General features: G+C 42.7%; 1 protein-coding gene across 3 annotated transcripts in view; it reads right to left on the reverse strand.

The window, feature by feature from the left end:
• rab11fip3.L (RAB11 family interacting protein 3 (class II) L homeolog) overlaps positions 1–15,707 on the reverse strand; it is a 57,978-nt gene that overhangs the window by 32,051 nt on the left and 10,220 nt on the right. For all 3 annotated transcript variants that reach the window (XR_001933203.2, XM_018236504.2, XM_018236505.2), the window contains exons 2-3: positions 10,415–10,508; positions 417–505 (exon numbers count right to left, since the gene is read on the reverse strand). Coding sequence is in view for 2 of the 3 variants with exons in the window: in XM_018236504.2 (XP_018091993.1) it covers positions 417–505; positions 10,415–10,508 (183 nt within the window). In the remaining variant the exon portion in view is untranslated. The remainder of the gene's footprint in view (positions 1–416; positions 506–10,414; positions 10,509–15,707) is intronic.

The raw sequence follows: 15,707 nt of genomic DNA on the forward strand, positions 1-15,707 counted from the left end.
TTACTGCCCCTATGACAAAAGTGCTTCCTAATGAGGCTGCAGAGAAATGCTTGACAACTGCAGTGATTGGGCGCCTGCACGGTACCCAGGAAAGAAACCCAAGCACAAGTGTATAGGACACCTAAGTACAAAGTAAACTCCCAGAGGCCACCATGAAAAGGTCAGTGGCAACGCGTGGCTTGGCTCGCAGCACTCTGCCCCAGCTTTATGGATTGATTCACCCTGGAGAATGACACAGAACAGGTAAAACAAGGTGTGACTGTGCAGGACGACCCGAGGAAAGAAATGCAATTTGCACACTGCCGACTCCCTTGCCTCGTCAATATAAAATGAACAATCCTGCCGAAAAACAAACCTCCTTCTTGCTAGCTCCAAGCCAATGGCTGTCGTAAACTTCCCATGGACACGGGACTCACCTCAAATGCTGCAATATCATCAAAATCCACCGAGCAGGCTGGCTCTTCCTCCGAGGGATATCCCATGTCATACAGCTGCATGTCCAAATCTGTTAGGGAAGAGCACAGACACACAGTTATTAGCCTTCATTGTTTTTCACACTATGAGATGGTAAATGTAGATGTGAGCATATTCCAGATGTCAGGTTTTAGTTGGCCTTAATATACCAATGCACAAATATGGATGTTAATGTTCCATTGTTACTTTAAGTAAAGGGGTTGTTAACCTTTAGTACGATGTAAAGAGTGATATTCTCAGATTATTTGAAATTGGTTTTCATTTTTTTATAATTTGTGGTGTTAGAGATATTTAGCTTTCTATTCAGCAGCTCCAATGTTTGCAATTTCAGCAATCTGAGAGAGAGGAAAGAAGTGGGGCGCCTAAGAAAGAGGAGGGAGATGGGGCGCCTAAGAGAGAAGAGGGAAGAGGGGTGCCTAGGAGAGAGGAAAGAAGTGGGGCGCCTAAGAAAGAGGAGGGATATGGGGCGCCTAAGAGAGAAGAGGGATGAGGGGTGCCTAGGAGCGAGGAAAGAGGAGGGCGCCTAGGAGAGAGGAGGGATGAGGCGGGCCTAGGAGAAGGGGCAACTAGGAGAGAGAACGGATGCAGGGGTGCAGTAGAAATTCTGCTGCTGAGTACTTATATGAAAAGCAGGTGGATATCTACCACACAGGATAAAAATCAACACACAGAGATGCAGCCTCCTAAAGAGTCTCCCTAGAACCCAGTTATGAGCCAATTGTTGACTTGGAGGCCAAACGATAAGATCATCCCAATTTGGTCTGCCGCGATGGTGGTCTATTGGCAACTTCACCTAACAAGTGAATGTGACAGTGTATAAAGCTGGTCATGCATGGTTACATCTACTGGTTTTGTGAAACTACCAAGAAAGGATCTTTGCCCCAAATAGTGAATCATACTGGTCTGATCCAATCTTTGGCACCCCCATGCTTCTGATCACATTGCAGTGGACCAGGCCTGGACTGGGAGTCAAAATAGGCCCTGCCATTCCAAGTACACAGAGGCCCAAATAACCCATTTACCAGCCCAAGCACCCTACCAGCCCACTATATGGTAACTTTCTATGGAACCATACAGCAGCCCCTCTGGCATTTGACAGAATCCACAGATTGCCAGTCCGGGCCTGCAGTGGACCCCTGTTTATGGCCATCTTTGGAATACTTAGCAGCTGTTGACATGAACCGTGGGTGCTGCCCTGCACATTTCCTGTAGTGTAAAGTGAATTAAGGAAAACAGTCGGGCAGCTGATTTGCATTGAGCTCCAGGACATGAGAAAAACAAGCATTCTGGTGTTAGTGTTGGGTTTCGGAGTCTTGTTATAACAAAGGGCCTGATGATTTCTTGGAAAATGCTTTATACAAGACGCTTAGGGGCATTAATGCACTGGTATTTAGGTGGCATCTCATACCTAGGACAGACGCCAAGAGTGACAAGCTCCCGTGAACAGGAACTGACAATTAATATTCCCCTAATATAATACTAGGTTCTCGCCCATCTCTGACATCACCGCAGGGAGTTGCTGTTGAGAAGGGGGTCATAGAAGATCATTTAAATTACGTTTCAGCTCAAGGACAAACACCCCAAAACTCTCTCCTTGGTCTAACTATCATTAATCCAAATGAAAGGAAGGCCATTTCACATAGACTCCACTATAAGCAAATAATTCTAATTTTTAAAAATGATTTACTTTTTTCCTGTGATAAAAAAACAGTACCTTATACTTGATGGCAACTAAGCTGCATGAATCCATATTAGTGGCAAAAAAAAAAACAATTCTTCCGGATTTAATTCATGTTTAAATAATTTTTTCAGTAGTCTTAAAGAGATTGTTCACCTTTAATTACATTTTTTTAATTAATTTATTATTATTTTTGGTTTTTGAGTTATTTAGCAGCTTTCAAGTTTGCAATTTCGGCAATCTGGATGCTAGGGTCCTAACTACCCTAGTAACCATTCATTGATTTGAATAAGTGACTGGAATATAAATAGGAGAGGGTCTGAATAGAAAGACATAAAAAAAAAACGTAGCAATAACAATAAATATGTAGCCTTTCTGAGCATTTATTTTTTTAGATGGGGTCAGTGACCCCCATTGGAAAGCTGGAAAGAGTCAGAAGAAGAAGGCAAATAATTAAAAAAAACAGAAAAAATGAAGGGCAATTGAAATGTTGCTTAAAACTAGCCATTCTATAACATACTAAATGTTAACTTAAAGGTGAACCACCCCCTTTAAAGGTGAACCCCATCCCTTTAGGGAAAGACCTCCTTATCCAAAAAAATCCAGGTCCTGAGCATACCTATATAGTATATGTATATACTCAGCCTTTATTTCTGCTTCCTTTTCTACTTTTTCTGCCAAATCTGTATTTGCTGCCCAAGGTACCCAGGTAAAGGGTAAATACAGCCTGTTCTCTGCAGTAAGAATGAAAAGGCCTGAAATGACATTGGCAAGATGTACTTGTGTGATTGGCTGACCTCCAGCGTCTGCTGAGATGCATGTAAGTATGCCAAGTACTGCCGAGGTTTGCCCAAACAGCCAACGTTAAGTATGCCCAGTCCCTGTTTGACACTTTTAAAGGCTTACTGTGATGTGACTCTACCCCAGCACATTGGACTTAAAGAGAGAGCCTAAAAACGATTTAAAAAAATGCACTGATAAAGGTGATGCTTAATAAATATTAAAAATATGTATTCTATGAATGTATTATTCTAGCTCCCAATGTATAGCTGTTTAATGATTTACTTGTGAGCTCCTGCAACCAAATTTATTTCCTGCTGCAAACAGCTCATTCCCGCTGTGAGTCAAGGCCTCACTTTTCAAAACGAATGAACCACTGGCAGCAGGAGGCAGTTATTAGGAGTGCTCAGCTGGAAAATAGTATGACTGATTTGTAGGTGGCAGAAAATAAAGGTTAGACATCAATCCCGCACAGGTCATAAACAATAATACAAATATTAAAACTATTTGTTGAACAGATTTATTTTTACAGATTTATTTTAACATCCAGACTAGGTGTGTGTTTAAATCTGTGACAATTTCCTCTTGGCCATATAATATAAATGAGCTTTATAAAATAACTACCCCTTTAGTGTTCTAAGTCTGCCCCCTAGGGGCCAGTGAGTGTTCCTCTCCATCGAGTGTCCAAGCCAGATACAGGTATCCATTATCTGGATGTTATCCAGACAGCTCCAAATTACAGAAAGGTTTCTCCTAGTCTTCATTTTACTCAATTCAAGTTTTTACAAATGATTTCCTTTTTCTGTGTAATAATAAAACAGTACCTTGCACTTGATCCCAATTAATTATTATGAATCCTTATTGGAAGCAAAACCAGCCTATTGGGTTTATTTAATTATTTATATGATTTTCTAGTAGACTTAAGGTATGAAGTTTTTACAAAGGATTTCTTTTTTTCTATTAAAACAGTACCTTGATCTTTACTTGATCATAACGAAGATATAAGGAATCGTCATTGGAGGCAAAACTATGGGGTTTATTTAATGTTTAAATGTTTGTTTGTTTTTTGTAGATTTAAGGTATGGCGATCCAAATTACGGAAAGATCCCTAATCTGGACAACCCCAGGTCCCGAGGTTCCATACCTGTATAATGCTATAGAGTAGGAATGAGCGGAGCCCATTGGTGCAATAATGTGTTTCTAGTCTATCATTTCTCCATAGTAGGGATGCACCGAATCCACAATTTTAGGATTCGTCCGAATCCCTAAACAAATCCAACCCCAAATTTGCATATGTAAATTATAGCAACTAGGGGGGAAAGAGAACCCACAAGTGCTATGCACTGTTAAAAATGCTGACTTCCTTGTTTGTGTGATGAAAAGTCATGTGATTTTTTTATTCAATTCGGCCAGGCAGTTGGATTCAGCTGAATCCGAAACCTGCTGAAAAAGGCCGAATCTTGGCCGAATCCCGAATCCTGGATTCGGTGCAACCCTAATCCATATAACCTAATACGATCTGACCGTTGGCCTGGAGGACAGAAGATCAAGTTTTTCTGATATGGCTGAGCACATTGATGGCCAGATCAGGTAAAGATATGCACATCTGGTGACCTAGCCGAACAAGTGGCTCTTATAATGTATTCGCAGCTTTAATGACCTTCAAGTCGGGCTACCAGGAGTATCTAAGAACACTCTACCTAAGGCAACTGGCACATGATGTGTTTTTTTCACAAGCATGGATATGCCGGCACTGACAGGCCCAGCGTCAGCCTTTCAGCGTACACATGGGGAAGATTTATGGGTGGAAGGCAGATCATATTTTCTCCTCTGGTGTATGTAAGCCAGTGAAGAAAACCACCATGTGCCAGTCACCTAAATCTTTCAAAAATGGCCTATAGTCTGGGTATACCCGTCAAGGCTTTGGACTCCCACAGAGAAGGCACCTCCCCATAGTTTGAAAACCACTATCCTATAGAAACACATTCAAGAAACACAAAGTCACAAAGACAATAAGGTGCACCTCAATGGACAGTCAAATAGACAACACCTCAAACCATGGATTGCACAGGAGCTTCAGGAACCTCTTTTGACTTCATCCTGAGGTTCCTGGAGCCACAGTCTCTTCCAAAATAAATACAGCAAAAGCTCCTAATGAGACATTCTAGAATGCAAATAGAATAATAAGAATGGCCCAATATCTACAGACAGCTTGAGACACGGATAACATTATTCCAAGGACCGAGTGGACAAGCTATAAGGCAAGCCCCTTGGATTATGCCGGCAATTTAGCACAATTCTCCTCTAAATGTGTTTGAATTTAATAAGAATGTAAATCTATTCTGTTCTGCCTATCAGAGAATCCCATTTATAAGTGCTGTCTATCTAGCATTACTCTTAGTTACTAATCTGCTCTCTTCCACGTTGCTAAACTGCTCGGCTCATTTTTATGCACCAGGGTACATCAACATAATGCTTGTATTTTAGGCAGAAAGGGAATGGGGTGAGCTATGCAGTAAAATATGGCCAGCATACCATTCTGATAACAGGAAGAGGCCATTAGACCTAAGGTTTTAGTTAGGAAAGTGGCCATATTTTCTATGTAGGCACTTGAGGGGCCAAGCCTAGGGTGAAATTGTGAAGGGTGGGCCTTTTTCCCCACAAGCCTGTTGCCAGATACTGTGAAATCCAGCATCTGAGCATTATGGTAGCATAGGAGCACTGGTCCTCTCCCACCCCTTTTTGACCAGGATAAAACTCAGTCTGTGATTAAGCAGCTTTAGAAACGACACCAATTCATCCTCTATAATAATGTTAGCATAACAGCATAGAGGGACAGGGTTACCAATGGTTTTGTCACTGGGAAAGGCAGGTAGGTGCCTTTCAACCCGCACGCAAAAATCTTAACCTGCACCAGACCCTAACTCACAAAATGTTGCCTTGTAGGACCCGTGTCCAACCCAAAACTGCGTCTTCTTGCTTTGTATTCTACATCTGTGCGTGCCTATGGTTCCAAGGCAGGGAATCTTCCAGAGCAGTGGAGAAGTGTACTACACCAGTCTGACCTGCACCCAACCATAACCCACAATGGTTTGCCAAATTTCGACCCAAATCCGTCCATTTGGTGGTCAACCCACACATCACTACTAAAAGTCTGCCTGAACCTGTTAGTTTTGGCCCAACCCTTGCATCACTAGAGCTCACTGAAGTTTGTCAGTGAGACATTTCCCAGCTCTCTGTTCACTTGTATAGGATTTTTAGGATAATATTCAAAGGGTCAGCTCTGTTATTACAAATTTAATAAATAATGCCCCTAAAGGTTGACATACATGGGCCGATGGAAACTGCTGACTAGGGTTGCCGTCTTTCCGTTGGACTTTTACAGGTGCTGTTAAATTACGTCATGCGGGTGAAAGGCAACTACAAAAGATTAACTACGTAACTTTGCAATACCAGCCATGGCTCTATCTGGTTATTTACTGGCTAGGTTGGTTAATTATTGGTTGGGTGGCACACCTTCTGCTGAACCAGGTCCTTCAACCCGAATCGGCAACTGTGAGTACTGGGCTTTTCCAGCAGGTGCCTGATGCAAACCCTCATCCTATGGATTTCCTTAGGCCCACTATATTATTCGATAGCGCATGAGTGGTCAAATTAAGCAAAATTCTGCTAGTTTGGGACGCCACTCAACAAGGGGATTAACCCATGTATGGGTATAGTTAATCATTGTGTAACTATGCAATCACCTTGATGTCTGCAATATCACTGCTATTGCTGTATCTTACTTATCTACCTCCACTGCGCAAAAATCCACTGGAAGGCTTAAATTGTAGGGCTTTCGGGAATATGGCAGACAAGCAGAACCAGCTAACACAGCGGCCAACATGCTCGATATCCCAGACAGACAAATGAAGAAAATTCATATTATTAATTCAACCATTTGAGAAAATGAAATTAAAAAAGAAACTTTCCCTGCACATAACAAGCATAAACATTCCAGACAGCCTATGAAGCATCTTACTAGATCTAATTACGGTAACGAGATAAGGATTCGCAACTGGCAGATTGAGGCCATCCTTACGACTGCAATTGCAGCAGTTCTTTACACAGACAGCCAAGAAATGACAGAACGCATAAAGGCTGATTTACACACAGAAAAAAGCCCTTTCATTAAAGATTTTCGGGCCCCAACATAAGAGGGACATGATAATTGGGTTAGTTTGGAAGGTATTTACAATGCTTCATTAAAGGCCTTTAAAGAAACTGTCATGGTTCACATCCTCATCCCATCACTACTGCTACTATGAATGGGATCAAACAGCCTTCCTTTTAACCACTGCCCTTTAATCTATGAAGTGTAGCCCAGGATTGGCCCCCAACAGGAATCCAGTAACGTTCAATATTCCTCTCTTTATAGAACTGGCCTAAACTCACAGCTAATTGCCCAAAACATATCAACGCCATCAATCTTAATAGATAATTACGAACGCATCGGGGTTTATAATCAGGCGCAGCGATTCTACAAATACATATGGTTTGTGCATGATAGAGAGTGATTTATGTTTAACAGATGCTACGGACTGGGATGATTTTATCTATTAGCAAAGCCCTTTGGCATATATATTTCTTAAAGGGTGAAAATAGAGTTCAGAGGGAAATTTCCGAGCTCTGTATTCACTTGAGTAGGATTTTTAGGAACATATCTATCAAAGAGTAAAAACAGACTGTTTATTTCCCTCTGGTGAACTGTGGTGAGCTCTATTTTCGCCATGTGACCAGTGGTCCAATCAGTCACATAGGTTGACTGGAACCTGCTGGTTACTACTGTCAAACAGCAGTACATAAAGTTGTGCACTCCAGTAGACTTATTCCACGTGGAAACCAAAATATGCACAATATGGCCAAACGTATCCGTACAATCAGTCATTCTAGAACCTCATGTCACCATTTGGAACACACAAATCTAAATGCCAATATGTCTTCTGGATTGAGCGTGATGCTTGCAGCCCAAGATCGATTTGTCAGCAGTATGGGTTTGCTTTATGGGTGAACAGCCATGCACCTCCATGCACATTGAAAAGGGTTGACTGTAGGGGTTTAAACATTAGAAAACGACCTGCCTGAATGTTTAATGGCAACTGTAAAGTTTGGGGGAAGAGGAATAACTATCTTGGGTTGTTTTTCATGGTCCCTGGCTCTATTAAAAGCAAAACCTAAAGGGACATTAAACCCAACTTTAAAGTTGTCCCACTGCACCCCCTAGTACTCTATAGAAATTGAGAAAAGACATTATTACACATGGAAACCAATTCACCAATGAAAATTCTACTGATCAAAAACTTAATTACAGATGCAAGAGAATCGACCAGTGAGAATGCTAATTCCCAGCACCATGTCAGTCAGCTCTTATCTTACATAAGTGCCATTTTGGGGTCATTCTATTAAACTAGAATCAGATATGGAGACAGAGTTGATCAGTGCTGAAAAATTGTGCTTAATTCTTCCAACTTCAACTGCAGGAACATGGAGGCAGATTTACACAGATCAGCTGGAATTCTTATTGCAGGATTATTTAGCATTTTAATGCTGCCCTGCATCCTGGAGAAATATTTTATTGAGCAATACTGCTTTAAAAGCAACCCTACATTGCCCCTAATCAAACTGATGTACAATGCAAGGGGAACACCTGGGAAATTTGAGAAAATATGGGAACCTTGGTTGGATGCCAACTCTCATGCTTCCCTTCCAGATGACTGAATTACAGCATTGCTCCAAAATATACGATGATAATCGGCAACTATGTTACATGCTCCTCTATGCTTTGAAACTGTCACTGTACATACAAAATAATTGTAAACAGTTGTCAAGTAAGTGTCAAGCCTGTTTGTTTATTTTTGTCTTTTGGTTTTATGTTTAAAATGCAAAATAAAAATCTTTAAAAAAAAATATGCAACCCTGATGTTGCTGGGCTACATCTCCCAGCAGGTCTTAATCTTGATAATATGTTACATATTCTCAATTTGTAGTCGAGCAACAACTGTGTAAAGTGTGGTTGAGCAGTGGAGTGCAGAAGGGTTTAGCGTCCCTATAGGCACAAAATGATTATTTTCTGTTTCTTACTTTTTGGCCATAGTCTGGGGAAAGCTCTTTCCCATGACCAGAACTAGAGGTAGGCAGAAGAGTCATGTGCCTAGAGCACAGCTGTGGTGTTGGGGCACTAGGACCATAGAGGGCGAGTGAAGGAGAAGTTGCTGAGTGGGGGGATGAGGCTTGCCTTGGGCCCTTTTCTGTGCTGGACGAGCTCTGCTCTTTACTGTTTCAGCACAATGATGCCCCCATGCACAAAGAAAGGTCCATACTTGCCTACCCAGAGCTATGATCTCAACCCAACGGCATGAATCGGATCGCTGAGTCAAGCATGATCGTTCAACATCAGTGCTAACGCTCTTGTGGCTGAATGGAAACAAATCCCTCCAACAATGTTCTAGTGGAAAGCCTTCCCAGTTGAGAAAAGGCTGTTACACCCAATTTTTATGCAAAGTGCTCTGGCAGGCAAAATGCCTAAATAACCTGCGCTGCCACAAGAAACTACTGGAGCCGATGACTAGGATTACAGAAACGCGAAGTGTGATTTTTATATTACTGCTCTTATGGTTGGTGTCCATTAGACCCAAGGGTCTCGTGGGCAAATGATTAGAGTAAGAACATGTGACTGTTGAAAGCTAACTGGCTTATAGATTCATGGCCCTGAAGTCCTGGAAAAACAATTTATTGCAGTTTGCCCCTTACTAGTAAAGGCTTAGTTACTGGCTTTGAAAGGAGAACTAAATCCATTACCCTGCGTTTTCAGCTGTCTGTGCATAAAAGTCCAGGGCCCCCCATTTTGACTCTCATATTGCAGAGTTGGACAGCATGATTGGAAGCAGTCTCATGATTGGAAGCAGTCATATGATATCCAGTGTCCATCTTCGAGGTTGAGGTGCTAGCACTTGGTCCTGGTCAGGCCCGGACTGGCAATCTGTGGGTTCTGGCAAATGCCAGAGGGGCTGCTGTATGGTTCCATAGAAAGTTACCATATAGTGGGCTGGTAGGCGGCTGTTTTGGGCTGATAGGGGGCTGTTTGGGTCTCTGTGTACTTGGAATGGCAGGGCCTATTTTGACTCCCAGTCCAGGCCTGGTACTGGTTTCACCTGCACATGCTCCTGGCCAACAATCACTGCGAGGGACGCAGATGCTGGACCTGACATGGCCAAAGATGGCGTCCATCAACACTGCGGCACAACTGAGCTCATAGAGAGTTGGTACAGGACCTGGACTTTTACTAGAGGCCAGCAATACGGTTTGGGGGAGGAAGGGATCTATTTTCAGGGTCATTCATTCTCCTTTAAACATGTTTTAAAAAAACTGAATCCACCTGCCAGCAAAAGGTAGCCATGCTGCAAAGTGTTGCCGAATCATTATTAGATAATGCTATGTTCTCACCTTCATTCTGGATCTCTGAGATGCCACGATAGAAATCTCGGAAGTTAATAACCCCCAGCCCAGCTGGGTCCAGGTAACCAGTGAGGTATTTCACCTGCCAAGCACAAAAAATAGTTGATATTAGACATGTATCTAAAACAATCTATTTCACTTGTGCAGACTGATAAAGAGAGATACTGTGATACAACTAAACTAAAAAGTATTCACGGTTCCAAGTCCTGGGTCTTCAGAGCAATTGTAAACAAGTGACCCTTCACAGTTAATCCCTATTGTATTATGAGCTCCACCTTCTGTAAATCCAAGACGTGTGCAACAGCTGAAAGTAGTAGGGGCTTTATTATCCTGAGATCATTATGTCTATTTAAAGGAAACATATAAGGTAACTAAAAAATCCCCACTCTTGCAGGCAGTTATGGATAATATATGGTGCTGGTCTCACATTGGACTAAAAATGTATGTTTTTAAAAAAAAAATGTTTTTAAAAAAAAAAAAAAAACAGACCCTTTATTAGAACTCCCTATAGATCTGCCATGGTCCCTGTCTGTGTTTCAAATGAAGAGTAGGTGTGTCCTAATAGTCCCTGCCAGAGGCACAGCTGGAGGGAGACAGCCAATCACAGCCCTGCAGTGACACAAGGAAAGACTCCTACAGTGCAGTGTGCTGAGTGCTGCCGGCACCCCTGCACAGCCTGGGAAAGGAGGCAGCAGGAAGTGGAACAGATGAGTGGGGCTAGTGTGGTTTTTGCAGAAAAATACAATAAATCAGCGTGAAACATAACTTCTTTCAGCACATTGCTTCTATATTTAACAGAGTATAATGCACATTCTTGTTTTCACTCAATATAACTCCTTTAAACATTAATAATGAACAGAAAACAACGATTTTTAATTACATTTGGAAGCTCTGTGGGTAGGGGACAAAAAGCTCCATGCTGAGCCTCCATTACTGTTAAATCGGTATCGATATATGAAAGTGCCAGTTTTGTAAAAGCAACTATAGCTCAAAAAGACTGGTGTGTTTTTGAGTGATAATCGCCTGCACAAAGCTGCCCCGGGTGCCATCAATTCAAAGGTGATACAGAGCTACAAAAAGCTTTAGGGTAAACGCCATTACCCTAAAGTCAAACAGTGTATGGCTGCCATTAAGCTAGTGGAGTCTTCTTGTGTTAATTAGTTAGTTAATTAATCCTATTAAGGGCTCTAAATCCTGCAGTGATGCAAACAGTGAGTTTCTGATAGGCTCTGTGCCCGCTGTGATGGAATGCTGTGGCACAAAGGTAGATATCAGGCCAGTGATTCCCAAAACTGTGGGGTTATACCCAAGGCCGCCATCAGGGTGGTACAGGGGGTCAGAAGTTAGTAGTCCCGTGGCAAAGGGGGCCCCCAAGAGATGTATACACGGGTCATGGAGATAGTGGGTCTTGTGGGGGAGTGGGCAGAGTTCAGCAGACTGGGGAGTAAATAAGTGGATCAGGGGCACGGCAATGAGTGTCTGGGTCTTTTTTTCTTCTTTCGGAATCTATATACTTGATGATAGGTCACCCTGCCCAGGTGTCTAGAGAGTTAATAACTTGGACACCTGGAGAACCCTCCTAACTATGTAGCATGGGTCTCTGTGATTCCTCATGGAGGCTTTGGTTGGCCTTAATAGGGAGGACCAGAACAGCGCATGGGATGGGGCAGCCTGCAGCACTAACACAAAGCATTAACACCCACTCCTCCTTTATGAAATTTACAATATTTGCCATTTAGCGCAATTTCCTACTTGCCCTCAACAACAAAAAAAACCCTTTCTGAAGGCATTCGATACGGTGAGAGTACCTGGTTAAACATGGGCCCTTTGCAATCTCACAATAAATTCCCCCATCATTAATGCAGAGAGGAAGGGTGCAGAGGCACTGTAACTTAAAAGTTCCCGTGACTTGCACCCACAGGCCCACACCCTCCCACATGTAAAAGTCTGTAAAAATGGCTGTGCACCTGCTCCATGTCTTTATTCCATTAGTATTATCTAGTTATAATACTTTCTGATCCTTTCACTCCTCCAGTGTCAGAAGGTCTCCTGATACCCATAGGAATTCCCTAAGAAACAAAGAGGGTCTGTGTTCACCAAGTACAGAATACTTACAGGGAAATCAGCACCTAAAACCCTTAAAATGTATACCTTCCATTTTGGAATCCCCTATTCGCCCCACAGAGAAATAGGAGTGAATATGGAAACCTTCCTTAGGTTACAACAGGCAACACATTGTTCCAGAAAGGGTTGCCTTAAAATAGGCAGTAAAGTATGCAGAACTTCTTGTGATCATGGAAAATTCTATCCTCAGCTTTCCTGGATTAAGGCATAAGAGCTGCCACATTCCTTCTTTAGCCGAGAAAGCGTAAATCTGCAGACGTTGCACAGGCAACAATAACAAGCACTTCGGATGTTATAGATTTCTTGTGTCTGCTGCGTGCAATGTTTGAAAAAGTATGGAGACAGATAGATGATGAACAGATGACAAGTAGCCGAGGCCAGGAGCTTGCCGTGGGTAGAATTATAATTACTGTGGCACATTTCTGCTGGTGACACGGTAGAGAACAGCATGTGTCCAGTCAGGTGGACTTGTGTCTGACTGGGAACCACCTACCTGCATCTGCCCAGAACCCCAACCCGGGAACCATGTAAATCAGAAGTGACGTCACCTTGGGTGATGGATCAACCAAGTTAGAAAAAACCCATCTTCTTTCTGAAGAAGGAATGGGTGGACAGGTTATGCTTTAGAATCTGCACTTTACCTGGGTACTTACAAACTGCCCGCAGAGGATAGACCGATTGGTCTCAGTGACCAATGGGTCTTATCCATTACTGCCAATATACGCACTGGACAGGTCCGGGTTTTATCTGGTACAAAAACACTGTGTATGCCATTATCCCAAGGAGTACTGGTACCTTCACATGTTTCCTACTCCAGTTAAAGGAACTGCAGGAGGCCATTCTGGGTAGCGCCATGTGTGCTAATTACTCAGGGTGGAGTGGGTGAGACTATTTCAGCTGTAATAATAGCTATCAGCCTAGTAACTAGTGATACACCTAGGGATGCACCAAATCCCCTATTTTGGGTTTCAGCCAAATCCTGAACTGAATAGAAGCCTAATTTGCATTTGCAAATAAGGTAAAAAAGGGCCAAAAAGAACCAAGAGCTACTCAAGCATAAAAAAGTTTCCTGTTCGAGTGATAAAAAGTCTCACCATTTTATGAATTTGGACTCAATTCAGCAAGGCACTTTAACCCTTGAAGGATCAAGGATCAGGAATTTCGGTGGATCCCTAATACCAGCATGTCCTCGAACGGTTCAGTGGTGCCAAGTGCTGGTTATAGGGTGAAAGAGGATTTTGGGGTAGGGTCGGTCACAGGGAAAGTATATAAAACTATATTTGTACTTACTGTAATATATAAAACTATATTTGTACTTGTGCTATGCTCTGCACCCTGTGCTGGGCTTTTAATTGGATGCATAACTTGCACAGCCTGCCAATCTGGCCATAAATTCTCTATGCATGTGCCTCAATTTTACACCCTTTAGGCTAAGGCCAGACAATTACTGATCTCAGCCTGCGTTTCTCCGCAGGCCAAGAATCACCTCTTCCGCTCCTGCTCTGCCAGCATCTGGATGCATTGTTATTGCTTGGATGCAGCGCAGAAACAAGACATTTACAGCAGGGGCAATAGTAAATGAGCTCTCATGTGTTAAATAATGTCTATTTAATTCCCGTAGGGAATAGAATGTTGCAGTAGAATGTTAACTCTGCCTAGTGAGACATTTTTCACTGATCTTCATTTCGTGTTTCTGTTTAGCTGTGGCTAAGTTCCAACTCCCAACATGCCTTGGGTCGGGCAGGAGCAAAAGAGAATTATGGAAAATGGAGGCACAGTTGTAAGCGCTGTGCTTTACTTTTCTGTAAGGCTCTGCCCTATATTATTTCATATTAAACACAGCTTAATTATTCTTTTGCTGCAATCAAAGCGGTTAACAGAAGGCAAACCTGGCGCCTTTCAGTTGTAAAGGGTAACTCCTACCGTTCAGAGCTGGCGATGCTGCGGCGCCTTTGTTCTTGGAGACAACAGATCGGGCACCCAAAACATTAAACACAAGGATTACAGCAAGGGGCAACTGTGACAGAAACCGTATGACTACTGCAATAAGGAATTGAGTTGGATTGATGAGTCAGGAATATTGTCATTGACCCGCTCCTGTCAAACGGGCGGAGAGGAATAAATCCTGTTTGTAGCCCACTCAACACTGTATCCAGGCAACACAGGCTGTGAGATACAGGAATGAGTAAGACGCATATCCATCGGCTCAAGGTGCCGCTGCTGTTACTGTGCAAGAAACCAAGAATAACACCCTGCTGGGAACTACAGGGTTAAAAGGCTAATCCATTCCCTCCTGCTCTTTCCATCGTTTATTTTTAAGGGAAGCGAGTGTAGAGAAATGATAGTCATGCACATAATGTGCTTTCGTGGATTTAAAAAGAAAAATGGCCAGAGCATCAATACAATAAATTAATGCTTTAAAAAGGGGGAAAATAATCTCAGCTGCAAATTCGGCCACTCCAGACTGAGTTAGCCGGCCTGTGTATGGGTTCTGCCTGGGGACAACCTGCTAAGCGATAATCAGCCAGATATCTCCTGACAGGCCCTGAGTATGACCTGATCGTTATCCTGGGGACCAAACCATCAGATCAGACTGATTTGGCCCAGTAAAATCGAGCAAAGATCCACTTGTTTACCAAGGCCACTTGTATGGTTACCTCAATATAGGTTTCATTCACAGGTTTATTCCCCACCCCCACCCCCTTTACAGAGATTATTCTCCCACGGTACACACAAATTAGGAGATCAAGGTGTTTTGACATCACATAATCTCGCTCCCCCCCCCTTTTGTTCTATCTGTGGCTCCTTTATTTATAGTCTGTTCTAATTCACGGCCCCAGTGCAACTATTTTTGGTTCCTAAGGAATAGCAGCTGCCTCCTTGGTGCTCACTGGAGCAGTATGGGGGGCAATAACAGATTATTCATGAGAGATGAGGATATTTAAGGCTTGACAGCCGTTCTCAGGCCTGGTACCAAGCACAGGGTGAGGAAGGCTTTGCACTGAGATGGGGTTGTGTTATCTGCTGTTTAAACGTGTGCCATACAGCCCTTATTAAAGGAGAACTAAAGCTAAATGTTGTACATTATGTTCTGTGCTTCTGTACCAGCCCAGGGCAACGACAGTAAAGATCTGTGTCTCCAAAGATGCCCCAGTAG

Source organism: Xenopus laevis, chromosome 9_10L (genome assembly GCF_017654675.1).
Source record: "Xenopus laevis strain J_2021 chromosome 9_10L, Xenopus_laevis_v10.1, whole genome shotgun sequence".
Lineage (NCBI taxonomy): Eukaryota > Metazoa > Chordata > Amphibia > Anura > Pipidae > Xenopus > Xenopus laevis.